General features: G+C 37.8%; 1 protein-coding gene across 1 annotated transcript; it reads left to right on the top strand.

The window, feature by feature from the left end:
* Nucleotides 1-648: 648 nt before the first annotated feature.
* LOC135085750 (leucine-rich repeat-containing G-protein coupled receptor 6-like) lies at nucleotides 649-12,954 on the top strand. The gene is made up of 10 exons (XM_063980549.1): nucleotides 649-757; nucleotides 2,037-2,107; nucleotides 2,383-2,517; nucleotides 2,743-2,960; nucleotides 3,384-3,581; nucleotides 4,863-5,062; nucleotides 7,800-8,007; nucleotides 8,897-9,078; nucleotides 10,745-10,878; nucleotides 12,386-12,954. The coding sequence occupies exons 2-10, from the start codon at nucleotides 2,038-2,040 to the stop codon at nucleotides 12,526-12,528; spliced, it is 1,488 nt and encodes a 495-aa protein (XP_063836619.1). The 5' UTR covers nucleotides 649-757; nucleotide 2,037; the 3' UTR covers nucleotides 12,529-12,954.
* The last annotated feature ends 3,667 nt before the right edge of the window (nucleotides 12,955-16,621 follow it).

Genomic DNA, 16,621 nt, shown 5'->3' with positions numbered 1-16,621 from the left:
AGTCATGCCTATTTTAGATCAGAAGTACACAATTTTTCTTTTTTCTCGTCAAATTCGATGTATCGCTCACGCCACCATTACGATTTGACTGAGGCGGGGAGGTGTCCAGAGCTATGTTTTACCAGTGAAAGAAACTAAATGACGTTAGTGGTTTCAGCACAATCGCGAAAGATCATCTTACCCCAGGGGATCAACTCGTACTACTTTCCCCTAACTGACATTAAGATTTTTTACCCGACTGCAAATAAGTTGGTGTTGTTTTCAGAGACCATCTGGTAATTATTGAGGGAGGCAATTATCATTACCACAAGCTACAGGACGTCCACTGCTGGACATAGGCCTCCCCCAATGATATCCACATCGCCCGGTTGGCAGCAGCCTCAACCAGCGCCTTCCTGCTACCTTATGAGGTCGTCAGTCCACCTTGAGGGTAAGCCCCACACTGGTTTTCCGGACCTTGCTGCCCCATCGATGTCAGTTCTGCGTATTATGTGCCCTGCCCATTGCCACTTCAGCTTGCTAATCCACCGGGCTATGTCAGCGACTTCGTTTATGATATTTTGTCTCTCATATTGTCATTTACAGCGTTATGTTTTTGCCCACTGATAAGAGATAACCCCAGCCCACTGATAACAATATAGTCCAGATAAGATAGTAAGCAGACACCGCCATTTTGTGTACTTTTACCTGAACAAGTAAACTTGCTAGTTGGATTCGATGTGATTGTGTTTTTTTGTGGATAATTGTGTTTTTTAAGGTGACTATCACTTTCATTTCCTACATTAATCATTAAGTAAAAATTATTGCCTTATCTCGTCTCAAAATATTATGTAGGTAACATAAGCTCACAATTAGATACTTAGCTGACCCTAATATGGCACAAATCGTTTAAAAATAAAATTTTAGCTGAATTAGACAGTTGACCCAATTATGGCACAAATCGTTTAAAAATAAAATGTTAGCAGGATTAGATAGTGACCCAATTATGGCACAATTTGAAAAAAATGCTCTTAGTAGGTACCTACTTGAAAATTGTTTGTGTTGATCAAACATCAATGTCTTTGTGTACAGAAGACGGCATTTATAAAGTGAACACTGTGGGATCTTATTATGTACCTATTTTGTACTACTTACTTATGTACCTTTTTGTACTACTTAGGTACTGTTTTGCAAAGAAAGGGTAGTCTGATATAATGTCAACTGTATACTGCACAGTCATATACATATAATGAGAACACCCATAGCAAGTATCTACTACAAGACTACAACCTACAAACAGCAAAAGTATCACTACATGTATAAAACAAAGTCGCTTACCGCTGTTTGTCCCTATGTATGCTTAGATCTTTAAAACTACGCAACGGATTTTGATGCTGTTTTTTTAAATAGATAGAGTGACTCAAGAGGAAGGCTTATAGGTATAAAACATGCATATTATAGAATAAATAAGCCGGAAAATTCCATTGCAACCGTGCGAAGCCGGGGCGGGCCGCTAGCCTTTAAGTAAATATTTTTTTGTTATAAAACCGTACATACAAGTACTTCGAACTTTTTTTTAGTTTGTCATTCGTATCTAGGACTAGCGTCCGCCCGCGACTTCGTTCGCGTGGACCTCGTTTTACCGCCTTAGGGGTGGATTTTCGTAAAATCCGTTTTTAGCGGATGTCTACACCCTATTCTAAGAATCTACATGCCAGATTTCAAGTATGTAGGTGTTATAGTTTCTAAAATTTCGTATACATCGCTATAGGATTAATGAATTGTAATGGATCGCTGTCTAAACAACGCGATATAGTGTTAGGCTGCATTTCTGAACTAGGTATAAACTGCATGGCCAAAGTGATTTCTAGATGTTGACTTTAAATTAAAGTATTGCTTTATGAACTAATATAAACTAACATCAGTTTAGTTAGTTTCAAATTCAAGCAAGTACCTACTTGATAAGGACTAGGTATCTTTGAAAGATAATAATCGATGACCCAATATAATGAAATGTTCTTTGAAAACAATGAATTGACATTATCTTTGTTTTCCAGGATGGCCGGGCGAGTCACATCCTGTGTTCTCATTTTTATTTTAGGTCTAAGTGGAGTTTACTCCGAAAATGGTAAGTTTCATTGGATGGATTTTTGCATATTTTAAGTAATGTCACTTTTACGCCTGTATTTTGACAAATAAAAAAGAAATAACATTAATGCAAGAATACATTTATTTTCTATCATACTCTTGGTCTGGGAGTTTAATAATTTAAAAAAATAAAAATTCATAGATTTTAGCATTTTATATATTTTTTTTATATGTATATCTGATTAGTTCGAACTAGTTACTAACGCCATCTGTTACTGAGTAGCGTAACTAAACATTTCATTTCTCTTATTTTAGAAACTGCACCAGCGGCAAGCGACTCAAGCATAGTCATGCAAACTGGCATATGCAGGAGATGTATATGCAAAGACAACAAGGTGGACTGCAGTGAGCAAGGTCTAACGAAGTTTTTCCATAAGAACGAGTGGGAAGGTTGGTTATGTTATATTCCTTGAAAATAACATCTCAAAATGATTGTTATGAACCTGCATCGATAATTTTCAATTGAAACAAATGTTTTATAATGGCATTAAAATGGAATATCTTATCAAAAATATCTTTTTTTAAGCTAGCTAGCATTGCATGCTCTTTACTAGATAACGCCATCTATCGTGGAGTAGACGTACTAACACGAACATTTGACTGCTTTTTGTTTAGCTCTTCAAGAATTCGCGCCAACAACCGTGGATATGAGCGACAATTCCTTCGAGAACATCACCGAGATTGGCAACTTGACTTCCATCGAAGTTCTGAACCTGACCCGCTGTGGAATCGAATTCCTGGATAATGCCAGCTTTAGAGACCTGCAAAGGATGAGAGTACTGGATCTGAGCCATAACAAGCTGACTTCGAGGCTAAGCCCGCATGTTTTTGAGGTTTGTTTTGTACAGAATTTGTCATTGTTTATTTATGTACTGCCGGGATAATATTGTATTTCAATGTCACTGTAAGATGATGGTTATTAAGCGCATTATAAGCCCAAAATAATAATTGCTTCCTAAATACATTCTGTTAAATCTCTGATAGTAATTGTAGGTAATTAAGCGTTAAGTGATTTTCTTGTCGCACGCAGCAAAGTGTATACCTACCTACCCTACCTACACTGATTTATTGTATTGTTCGATATCAAAATTATTAATTTGTCATTCAACTAAATGACCAACAGATGGCGTTACCAGCTAACTCGTACAGCTCGTAACGCCATCTGTTGGTGAGTTGAACCAAACATATGCATAACAATAAAATAAGATTTTTTTTACGTTTTATTTGCTAAAACAGATCCTAATCACTTTTTTCAGGGTCGCTACTCACCTGAAAAGTATGAGCCTCTGGAATCCATGCGTGTGCTCAGTCTAGCATACAACGACATCCATTCGCTCCACCAGGATCTCTTCGAGCATTTACCAGAACTGACCGAGTTGGATCTCAGTGGGAACCCGCTGCTAACTATCGACTACCCGACTCTGGTGGCTATATCTAGCTTGCCTATGCTCAAGGTATGTCATAATCATCATCAGGTCATTAGTCTCCAGTGAAGGAGCCACTCTAATTTGCCAGAGGCAAATGGAGGATTTGACCAACACTCCTCACGCTGACCAGACGGGTTGGGGAGGCCTGATCTTTGCTTACTTCTCTGACATCCACAGGAAGAGTGTGTCGGAATTACATAACTACTACATACTAACTCATGCATGAATAAAATTCAATGTACCATCAATACATCTGCAATTTCATAAGCAAAGCAAAAGTAACCGTACCTACTTACTTAGTTGCGTGTATTTTTCTTTTCTCTAGAGCTGATAGAGATTCTGTTTTTTAAAAGCATTGCAGAACGAAGCTTTCCTGGTTAACTCTAAGGTTAACTGGCACAAAATGCCTTATTGCTTAATATGGCATTAAAGAAGAACGGTCATCTGTGACCCAGGCTCGACAGAAACGAGACATACCTCAGTTTTTTTGTCATGTCTTAATTAGTTAAATTATATATTTTTTATATTTGAAATCTATGTATAACACCAAAATATTACCCTTTGTTTTTGTTCAGGCGTTATACAAAAACTAATATAAAATGCCTCTTTATCACCAAAATTGGTAAATGTATGTACCTAAATGTCTATTACAGCTGCTATGGAATGTATCTAAGTGACCTGGAGATACAGCCGGATTATACAGGGTGGAAACGATAAGTGATCTCACTCGATTATTTCTAAACTATACAAGATATCGAAAAACTAGTTACTGATTCTGAAAGTGCTTCACAAGCTCTTTCAAATGGTACCAATAATAGGTTACAGATTATGGAAGCTAGTAACATTGAATTTTTGGATTTTGTAACTTCTCGTTTCCACCCTGTACCGAATCAGTAACTAGTTTTTCGATATCTTGTATAGTTTAGAAATAATCGAGTGAGATCACTTATCGTTTCCACCCTGTATAATCCGGCTGTATCTCCAGGTTACCTAGATACATTCCATAGCAGCTGTAATAGACATTTAGGTACATACATTTACCAATTTTGGTGATAAATAGGCATTTTGTATTAGTTTTTGTATAACGCCTGAACAAAAACAAAGGGTAATATTTTGGTGTTATACATAGATTTCTAATATAAAAAATATATAATTTAACTAATTAAGACATGACAAAAAAAATTAGGTATGTCTCGTTTCTGTCGGGTCTGGGTTTTTTTTGTATGGGGCGTGACCGTTCTTCTTTGACTTATGAACCAATTCAATATAGCCTCAAATATTAAAATAATACACATATTTCCAATTCAGGTCTTCCGCATGCGTTCCTGCCAGCTCACAGAGATCCCAGACAAGTTTCTCCACACCCCCCGCTATTTGGAGCGTTTGGATCTCAGCGACAACCTCCTAAAAGCAGTCCCTCAAGAACTGGAGGAGACCAAGAACTTGCTATACCTGAACCTCAACCAGAACCCGATTCAGGAGCTGGATATGGACTCTGAGGAGTTTCCGTAAGTTTAATGATTGTCTATGATTCAGATACACGCCCGTATTTACAAACATTACTATGAGGTCTCACAGTGCGCGTGGAGGCACAGGGTGTCACACGAACCAATCACAGAGCTCTATTTAAAGCTCTGTGTTCGATTTGCTGCTTTACTTAAGCAAGCATCGTTTGTGAATACGGGCGTTAGCATACTTCATCAAAGAAAGATTATTACCTAAGTTTTTTTACTCATAACGAGTAAGCTATGTGTTATGATTGTGACGTGTGGTTGGTATGATTCAGAGCTAGTGTACCTTCTTCGTCAAAGAAAGGTTAATACTAAACTTTAAGTTGTTTTTCAACGAAGGCAAATGCAGTCCAAGAGCTTTCTTAAACTGCATCTCCTCAACTGATGAAAAGTAATGATCAAGCTGAAGCGTAAGTGGAAGCGAGTTTCACCGGGAATCCTTAAGGATTGAGGTTAACCTCAGAGCATAACCACAAAATATAACAGAGACAACCTTAAAGACAGAGAATCTTAAGCCTTGATCACACGTACCGAGCAAACGGGCGAGACAGTGCTCTCGGCCGAGTAGGTACTCGGTGTGTATGAACATTACGCCGAGTGCTCGGCCGAGCGCTCGAGTATGTGACTCGCTCACCCAACTGTCTCGACCGAGTAAACATTTAACTGTCTCGCCTGTTTACTCGGTACGTGTGATCAAGGCTTTACAGCCCACTAGTAACATCTAGAGGTTGCAATCGAATATTCGAATATTCGAATATTCGAATTTAGATTCCAAATTTAATATTCGAATAGTAAATTAACACGTATTCGAATATTCGAATATTACAAAAATTAACAGAAAAGATAGAACGAAGACAACTTAGTGTTTGCAAATGTGGTTGGAGACATCAAATACATATCACCAACTAAAATAACTAGTCATTGATGCTTCCGACTTCATTGGTGAACAATAAGTTGTCTTGCGAAACCAAGGTTCCAAATTACCTGAAAGAGACAACTTTATTGAGCAAAGTCAGCTAACGATGCTGAAGACGGCGGACGGTAATGTCAACAAAAGCCGAGGTTCTGGGTGAGATCGAAAAGATTTATGGACAGCTGCATACCTCCAAACCTGTTAATAACTCAGAAACAGATGCAAGTGCTAGGTTAACGCGACACTATACCAAAGACATCCCGTATATCAGCCTATACGAGATTAGGAAGGCTCTCAAACAGCTAAAGAACAACAAGGCACCGGGTGATGACGGAATAACCTGGGAGCTTCTGAACGCGGGTGGAACACCGAAACTCGTCCCGTCTTACTCTAAAGAACAACGCCAGAGGTATGGGATAGAAGCGTGGTGATGCTTTTCTTGGACTATGAGATGAGAAGGCCTTTGATTCGATCGATACTTATGCAGTGCTGCAGTCTCTTCAGCGGTGCCGTATTGACTATCGGTATATCGAGATGCTGAAGTGCCTGTACAAAAACGCTACCATGTCGAGCCGAGTACAGGAGCAGAGCACGAGAGCGATTCCTCTGCAGCGAGGCGTGAGGCAGAGAGATGTTATATCTCCGAAACCGTTAACCGCTGCATTGACAGACGCTTTCAAGCTCCTTGATTGGAAAGGATTAGGCATAATTACCTTTCAATAGCGAATACATCACTCAGCTTCGGTTTGCTGACGATATTGTGATCATGGCAGAATCGCTTGAAGACCTTGGCACAATGCTCGAAGACCTTAATCGAGTCTCTCAACAGGCAGGCCTTCGGATGTACGTGGACAAAACGAAGCTTAGGTCCAACGTCCATGTTTCGGTTAGAGCTCGATTCTCGAGACTGTTGACAAGTATGTCTTCCTCTGACAAACGATTCGGCTAGGTAGATTAAATTTCGAGAAAAGGGTACATCGTCGAATCCAACTCGGCTGGGCAGCGTTCGGGAAACTATACAACATCTTTTCGTCCAAAATACCTCAGTGCCTAAAGACGAAATTCTTCAATCAGTGTGTGTTACCTCTACCAGTGATGGCACACGGCTCGGAAACGTGGCCTCTTACAATAGGTCTTATAAAAAAATTCAAAATTGCACAGCGTGCTATGGGGAGGGCTATGCTCAGGGTTTCTTTACGAGACAGAATCAGAAATGAGGAGATCCGTAAACGAACTAAAGTCGCTGACATAGCCCGACGGATTAGCAAGCTGAAATGGCAATGGGCAGATCACATAGTACGCTGAAATGATGGCCGATGGGGCAGCAAGGTTCTGGAGTGGAGGCCACGTACCAAAAAGCGCAGCGTGAGACTTCCACCCACAAAGGTGGACCGAATACCTCATATAGGTAGCGGGAAGGCGCTGGATACAGGCCGCTGCCAAGCAGTCATTGTGGAAGTCATTGGGAGAGGCGAGGCCTATGTTCAGCAGTGGACGTTCTATGGCTGAAATTATGATGATGATGAGAATTTTTTTAACTGTTTTAAAAACTATATTGTTAAATAGTTAAAATATAGTTCCTAAAGCAATAAAACCAGCAATAAAACATTGATAATTTAAGTACTTTTTATTTTTTTGAAAGTATTCGAATATTCGAATAATATTCGAATATCACTGAAAAAATATTCGAATATTCGAAATAGAAATCTATCGAATATTTGCAATCCCTAGTAACATCAGTATATTATTTTAGCTTACCACGAGGGGTTAACGAGACTTTAATTAAGAATATTCTTTAAAAAAAACACTTTTCTATTACAGTGGCTTCCCCCGCCTGCGTAAGCTGAAGGAACTCCACATGTGTAACATGCACTCTCTAAAACGCATCGGTCCTGAAGCATTATCAGGGCTGGAGAACTTGGAGAAACTGCACTTGAGTTTCAACCCTCAGCTGTCTGAGCTCAGTCCCAGGGCTTTGGCCAGGCCTGATGATATCGGCGAGACGTATGATTGGCCTTTGATTTCTGAGGTACGTAGACTGAGTCTGAGGTAGGGGAGGAGTTTTGGGGATGGCCTATGTTCAGCAGTGGACGTCCTGTAGTAAATTAGTGTTCAACGTGCGTGTAATTTTACTACCTAGTAAGAGTGTTAATAAATAAATAAATAAATAAATAAATAAAATAAAATAACGTTTATTTGGCACAACACAATACAAATTAAAAAAACTTAAAATCTATCTATCTATATAAATAAAAATGAATTGCTGTTCGTTAGTCTGATTAAAACTCGAGAACGGCTAGGCCGATTGAGCTGATTTTAGTTTTAAAATGTTTGTCGTAGTCCAGGGTAGGTCTAAACGGTGAGCAAATAAGGAAAAATTGCGATGGCTTATTTATTGCCTTAAGGCGGAACAGAGTTCGCCGGGTCAGCTAGTTAAAAATAAAATTGTACCAAACAGGTATTCGCTCAGCATATGCCTAAATAAAGGCTAAACTAATGCAATATTCCACCAGCTCGCACTAAGCGTTTCGATAACTCTTTTATAACGCGAACAGCTAGGGACTGGAATTCGCTGCCTGCTACTGTCTTTCCCGAACACTACAATCCGGGACTTTTCAAGGCGAGAATGAATAGGCACTAAGAGCGCTTTCACATTAGGGCGTTAAAAGTGCGACAGCAGCGCGGCAGCGGCGTTTTCATAATGTGAAGGCATGCATCCGCTGTCACATAGTATGAAATTTTCGGCGGCGAGTCTGTCGCGCGTTTGTCACGCTGCTAAATCGCCTAAATGTGAAAGCGCTCTTATAGGGCAGATAATTGTACCATCCTAGACTACATCTCACTTAACACCAGGTGCGATTGTGGTCAAATACCTGCCTTGTTTGCATAAAAATAAAAGTTTATATTTTCATCCACAGCTGTACCTCCAATCCAACAACCTCCCTGAGATCGACCGCCTGCTCATCTCTCGCTGGGACCTGGTGAAGGTGGTGGACGTCTCTGACAACCCGTTCATGTGCGACTGTTCCACCCAGTGGATGGTGGACATGCTGGTGCCTGTGGTTGAAAAGATCAGCCCCAACTCTTCTAGCAGGATGGTGTAAGTTTACTTTAGACTTTTTTTTTGACGCGTAGTATTTACTCCATTAACACCTTTGCTGCGGCAGTAACTTTCTAATACTTTCCATTCCTTCGGTACAAGGTCAGTAAACCTGGTATTAAAACTTACATTGTGGCGGCACAAGGCTTAAAGACCTTGTAATATTTAAGATATATTAATTTTATTTTTGGCTTCATGTTAATAGATATTGTGTTTTTTTTCTTTGAATATTAATAATAATGCATTTATTGACATACACCTGAAGCCGTTCGTGAATAACTTGTTTAGTATAAAAATTATAGCTATATTCAAAATACAAGGCTTATGCACCCTGTGCCGCACTGAAGTAGGGAAGGCTGGTGGGTATTCTAGGGATGTGAAATACAAATATCGATAGTTTAAATTAAGTTATAATAAAAATTTAAAAAAGTAACAAACAAAGATGCTTTAATAATTTAGTCTAAATATTTTACAAATAAGATATACGTGCATAAATACTTAAATAAGCTATATTTAAAGAAAACTTATTATTTAATAACATTTAGTTACAACTTCAAATGTTTGTCACGAAAAACATTATTTAAATTAGCAATAAATCGTGTAGCAAATTAAATTATAATCAATTTGCAGTTTTGATTTTGTTTGTTTCTCGTGACGCCATGTCGACATGTGCGTTTCTTACGAATGCGAGGCAACACTGGCTGCACGAAGCTAGCGTGGGGTGCGGTACCAGGTGCGCAGGATACAAGGTGCTTCGACCTGGTTTCGCATTGTGAAGACATTTTATTACTTCCGTGCGGTACCAGGTCTAAAAACCTGGTATTAAGGTAGGTACATCATTGGATTCTATTTTAAGAATACATCATAGATATATATTCATCACTTTCCTACACCGGACCCAATTGAAGTTATGCCTTTCGCACGACAAGGAAGACTATAATTTTCTTAGCCGCACGGTAAGCGAGACGTGCACAAGGTCTATAGACCTGGTTTCGCACTCAACGTGTTAAAGCATTTGCTTTTGCGTTACCACTGCCGGGGGACAGGGTGGTGTGTGGGACTACTGGAGCCCTGAAAAGGGTGCTACTCCGTCCTGAAAAGGGACGGGGTGTACCCACTAAAACCTCGCGTCATCGCCCGAGTGGAGGTGTCGCGAGTATCCGACCGTAGCCTTAGACTTCGGCGAAGTTTACTTTAGATAGGTACTTTCTAGCATCAACACGTACCTACTAAATGTGAAATACTGCAGAATGACTCACCAATGGCATGTATTGTATCGATCCGGATGTTTTCGTTGTCCAATACAGTACAAGCTTTGCTCAGTTTAGAACTACATAGATGGCACAGTGTAAAGATTCATCATCATCATCATCATCATTTCAGCCACAGGACGTCCACTTCTGAACATAGGCCTCCCCCAATGACTTCCACATCGCACGGTTGGTAAGCGGCCTGCATCCAGCGCCTTCCTGCTACCTTTATCACGTCGGTCCACCTTGTGGGTGGACGTCCCACGCTGCGTTTTCCGGTACGCGGCCTCCACTCCAGAACCTTGCTGCCCCATCGGTCGTCAGTTCTGCGTACTATGTGCCCTGCCCACTGCCACTTCAGCTTGCTAATCCGTCGGGTGTCGGTGTAAAGGTTATAATTATTTTATTATTTCCAGTTGTAACGAGCCGATCGAAATGCGAGGCCTCACGATGCAGCATCTGAACAGCATCCACCGCCACATGCGCTGCGTTGATAAGTACGGACACCGCCCCGAGAAGGACGGCGCCATTCTGCTGGGAACTCTCATCGGTTACACTTATTTTATTTTATTCTCGTTGTGTTGTTGTTTATGTATATTGTCGGCCGTTTGGTGTAGTGGTTCGAAACGGACTACTATTCCGGAGGTAGCGGGTTCGATTCCCGCACAGTACAAACATTTGTGTGCATGAACATATTTGTTTGTATTGCACTGGGTGTTTTCTATGTATAATAAGTATGTATTTACAAAAAAAAAGTGTTTAAGTATGTTTATATCCGTTGTCTAGTACCCATAGTACAAGCTTTGCTTAGTTTGGGACTAGAAGCGCAGTGTAAAATTTCCAAGGATATTTATTATTTATTTCAAAGTCAAAGTCAAAGTCAAAGTCAAAGTCAAAGTCAAAGTTTTACCTACTGTGTCAATAAATTATAAATAAACTGCTTAAAAAAATCGCACTGCCTAAGGCGGGATTCGAACTCACGATCTTTCGCTTGCCGGGCGACTGCTCTTCTCTGAGCTACTAACGCCCGTATTCACAAACATTACTATGAGGTCTCACAGAGCGTGGACGCAGAGGGTCACACACGAACCAATCACAGAGCTGCCGCTGTGTGTTCGATTTGGTACTTCAATCAAGCAAGCATCGTTTGTGAATAAGGGCTTTATTATTATATGTGTGGCTTTTTATTATTATTTGTGTGGCTTTACTAAATGTATGGAAGCTGTACCTCTAGTAGGAAAAACTTTCGAGTTCGTTTCGTTGCGTATTCAAAGTGTCATCGAAAAATTTTGTATGAAAAATTAAACAGCGCCCCCTATATTATAGCCGCCCTAGGGGGCGCTGTTTAATTTTTCATACAAAATTTTTCGATGACACTTTGAATACGCAACGAAACGAACTCGAAAGTTTTTCGTACTAGAGGTACTGGAAACATTGAATATTCGATGTTTTAGTTTTACAACGCTGCACGGACCTAGTGCCGTACAGCTTACGCTGAACTGGATGCCCTTGTCATCTTGTTTTTTAATATTTAAGCTGTGTTTGTGTCTGTGTTGCTGACAATAAATGTTTAATTGTTGTTTTTATTTTTATTAATTTTCCTGTATCTCACCTGATTACCATCGAGGCCGAAGGTGGAAGCGAATTTATTCTGTAACCTATAATTGATACCGTGTGATAGAGCTCGTGAAGCACTTTCAGGATCAGTAACCAGTTTTTCGATAACTTAATTTGGAAAATAATCGAATGGGAGATCACTTATCGTTTCCACCCTGTATAAGAAAACTTTATGCCATCGTGTATAAAGTCCGGTCGCCGAACAGATATAATTTCGTACAATGACCCCTAGCTACCCATCCTTATCGCTCGCGCGTAATTATATTGGTGTCGCGACTGTGCGACGGGCGACCACAGTGAGTGTGCGAACGCGCCAGCAATATAATCTTGCGCGAGCGATAAGGATAGGTAGCTTGGGTTCATTGTACGAAATTCTACAATGCTCGGGGACCGGACTTTAGCTTGATAATAATATACTAACCAAGGTATTCTTCATCCAGGTGTCCTTCTAGCAGTACCAGTAATGCTATCCCTCATGCTGCTATGGAACCGCGGTTACTTCGCTTGCATCGGTCTGAGGGGTCCTACCAGTGATTCCCGAGCGTTCTACAAGAGGGCGCCACATGACGACAACTTTATGTAGATGTCGCTTCACGCGTTTTATAAAATATAGAATTAAAAATTAAGAGAAATGTAAAAAAAAGAAAGAAGGATGACAACTTCTGGTAGATCCTTCAAGCGTTTTTAAAAATAGAGACAAAATTAAGGAAGTGTTTAATTAAGAGAAAAAAATAAGTAAAACGAGAAATAAAATAAAGATGGTGATTGCAAAAACTTACAAAACATCTAGATGCTGCTTTTTATTGGTAAAGATAAAGAACATAAATATTTAAGGCATGTTAATGTGTGACAAAAAAGTATGATGATTTTTATTAGCCTACAGTGTTTAGGTACATAGTATTCATTAACATTAATTTAATTTTGAGGGTTGTGTTAGTCCCACCTAGTTTGTATTTTGTATTCCTAGTTGTAAAGAACATTTTTATGAAATAAATATTTTCCAAAGTTATTTACAAATGTGTTGACTTATTTACGTGTAGAGTAAACCACATTATACGTGAATGAAGACCCCATAATTTATGAACAATAAAATTATAGCCTGACCAGGAACATAAAAACCCTGGCATAGAGGCGCGTCAATCGCATTTGATAGTGCAACACTGAGTACAGTCGTACATGTGTTAAATTAATAGGCTAAATTTATGTATCAGGATTCAGGATTACGGGCTAATTTGATATTTTCATAAATTAACGAAAAAATGTTATTAAAGGTAACCTGGTTTAAATAAATTAAATGAAACCATCAATCGAGCTAGTAGGATTTATTTTATTATTCATCAAAAATAAAATTCAGAACTTGAATATTCAACTGCACAGTGTTTTATTTTGGCTTAGAAGCGGACATCCCTGTTTTATTAATTCAATCGTTAGATATTACTATTATGTATAAAATTGATGAAGGAACTAGTAGTTGTATTTGTTTAGTTTCGAAGAAATATTCGATTTTGTGATTTTATAAAAAAAACAGTTTTAGAAGCATATTTTCTAAAAAAAATTACATTAAGTCAGAATTTTGTAAATAAATTTACCTATCACTATAACGTCTACCTTTATGCAAAAATAAATGGTTATTGCTGCAGTAATTTAGGAATTATTTAATAATTTATGATTTTCAGAAAACATTTTTTTCTCCGTTGTCCTAGAAAATTGGCAGCTATATTTACTTTATATTGATGCATGGTATAATTATCTATAATACCTGAAAATATTACTTGCCTATCCCGTGGAAGTTGGAAGATATTTTAATTTCTATGAGTTTAGAAAATTTATAATATGTAAATAGGGTTGTCATCTGAATATTTTTTAGTTTTTAAAATGCCGTCCGTAACAATACGGTTTTAATGCCTTTGTTAGATAACTATTGAAATTCATTGCTTTTACCATTATTAATTTGTCTGGTCGAGTTTGTTAATTGTAGAGTTGGCCCTCTGGCGGCTTATTGGAAATCCTATCGTTTTCGAAACATCGATATATATGTTGCAGTCAAAACTCATAATCGATCAAAACCACTTTTGACTGCAAATTTCAGTTAATAGTGGTTTTGACCGATGGCCTTAGTCAATATTACTTTTGACAATTTTTTCTAGTCGTATCATCGAACTTCCACGGGATAGGCAAGTAATATTTTCAGGTATTATAGATAATTATATCATGCATCCATATAAAGTAAATATAGCTGCCAATTTTCTAGTGTAACGGAGAAAAAAATGTTTTCTGAAAATCATAAATTATTAAATAATTCCTAAATGACTGCAGCAATAACCATTTATTTTTGCATAAAGGTAGACGTTATAGTGATAGGTAAATTTATTAACAAAATTCTGCCTTAATGTAATTTTTTTAGAAAATATGCTTCTAAAACTGGTTTTTTTTATAAAATCACAATATCGAATATTTCTTCGAAACTAAGCAAATACAACTACTAGTTCCTTCATCAATTTTATACATAATAGTAATATCTAACGATTGAATTAATAAAACAGGGATGTCCGCTTCTAAGGGAAAATAAAAGACTGTGAACTGCAATGTCTGCTCATGAACGCTTCAAACTCGGTAGGTACTTCTTTCCCAATTCCATAAAATTAAAAACTTAGAAAGTGACAAAAAACTTTATAATAGGTAGTTGAAACAGACTACCTACAGCTAATTTTCATAGTGGACTGTACTATACGATAAACATGTCAGTCAATTTGACAACCTTTGTCGGAAACATTATTCAATGAAAATATTGTCCGAACCCTTAGTATTTCTCTTCGACAAATACATTAACACATTGTGAACCACTTTTCTTTCACAACTATAAAAATATTTTAGCAATTTAATTCACAAAATCAATTGCACACATTTAAAATAAAGTTTGTTTACACTTTGACAACAATAGACTGACATGCAAGGTGACATGTCAATGAAGTTTTCAGTTACTGTTGCCATTAAAAGAAATTAGTACCATTAGTTTTCCGCAACATGGCGAGGGTTTTTATGTTCCTGGTCAGGCTATAATCTATAGTAATTATAGTGCAACCTTTTTACACTACTTTAGTGATGGTTAATGAGAAAAAATCACTTTTTATTTATTATTACTAATCTTGTCTGCATTAGGTACATTGTGCTAGACAAATCCTACTAATATTTTAAATGCGAAAGTTTGTATGGATGTTTATTACTCTTTCACGCAAAAAACTACTAAACGGATTTTGATGAAACTTTACAGTGTTATTATTTATAACCCAGATTAACATATAGGCTATAACTTATGCCGATTTTTAACACTAAATTTCACGCAGGTGAAGCCGCTGGCAAAATCTAGTTATCTAATATTCCGTTGTGTATAATATTTTTATATAATATTTAATAAAAATTCCAAAAAATTATACGAATCTACCAGTGTATAGTTCTGCTACTCGCCTATAGATGGCGTTAACTGCGAATATTTTAGTTGATCGCGCTCATGAATATTTCGTAAACTACCATAACTTTAACATCATAATTACCCGACTTCGCCAGAAGAAAGGTTATGTTTTTTGGAAAACCAGTAGGGAAACGGCCAGACCAGAGTTCCTGCCGCCAACCTAGGGCTGATTGTGCGTTGAAAGGTAGATGATTTGTATTTTTTGTGCTTTGGCTACTTACTTAAGTATTGACTAACTAATAACTTACACCCGTATTTACAAACATTACTATGAGACACACACGAACCAATTACAGAGCTCTATTCAACGCTGTGCGTTCGATTTGCTGCTTCACATACTTAAGCAAGCATTGTTTGTGAATTACCTATAAAAGCATCGATCAAGTAGGTTTAACTGCACTTAAAGTAGGTTTTTCATATCTATGACCTCACTGGCAATCACAATACATGTAGGTACTTACATATTTTATACTCGTATAATATTATACATCAACAATCCCAATAACGATAGCTCGTAGGATAATGATCGATTTATCTAACTTAACTCGAAATATCAGCGAATAGGTATGCTTATCTCACCTTATCTTTGTACACACTACATTCAAGAAAATACGGATAAAAATATTCGATTTGGCAAACAATATAAACTGCAGAAGTGCCATTTCAAACGGAACATGATTTGTTTTGATTTAAAATAAATTGTACCTACAAAATAAATTAAACCTAAAATTTTTCTCGAATGCATACGTCACAATCACAACTTGGTTAGTGATGGGGGTCAGACGGCGTCCGACCGTAGCACGGGAAGGTCGTGTGCTTTGGCTAGCCAAATACTGTTGTGAAATACCGAATAGTGTGTACAATACACTAACTGCTTTTATAATACATAGTTATTAAAATTTATTAGCGTTTAGAGTCGCTTCTCAAATTAAATTATAAATAACTTGAAAAAATCGAACTGCGGGAATAGCGAAAGGTCGTGGGTTCGGTTCCTACGTTAGGCAATTCGATTTTTTCAAATTATTTATAATTTAAATACATAACATTTAATTAAAATACCTACTTGGATGACACAATAAAAACTCGTACCTACTTTATTGCATTAAAGATAGGTAAAATATATTACGATTCTTGTTGTGCATTCTTCTCGGGGCTTGGAATAAAACATGACCATATCCGAAAGTATTAGGCAAAAACTCTTCAACTG

Source organism: Ostrinia nubilalis, chromosome 29, assembly GCF_963855985.1.
Source record: "Ostrinia nubilalis chromosome 29, ilOstNubi1.1, whole genome shotgun sequence".
Classification (NCBI taxonomy): Eukaryota; Metazoa; Arthropoda; class Insecta; order Lepidoptera; family Crambidae; genus Ostrinia; species Ostrinia nubilalis.
Note: the sequence above shows the minus strand (reverse complement) of the source record. Positions and strands in the feature narration are given on the sequence as shown.

Coding starts and splice junctions, on each gene's coding strand:
- LOC135085750 (XM_063980549.1), top strand. CDS start 2,038: ATGGCCGGGCGAGTCACATCCTGTGTTCTCATTTTTATTTTAGGTCTA. Junction 3,582..4,862: donor CTAGCTTGCCTATGCTCAAG/GTATGTCATAAT, acceptor TTTCCAATTCAG/GTCTTCCGCATGCGTTCCTG. Junction 9,079..10,744: donor AACTCTTCTAGCAGGATGGT/GTAAGTTTACTT, acceptor TATTATTTCCAG/TTGTAACGAGCCGATCGAAA.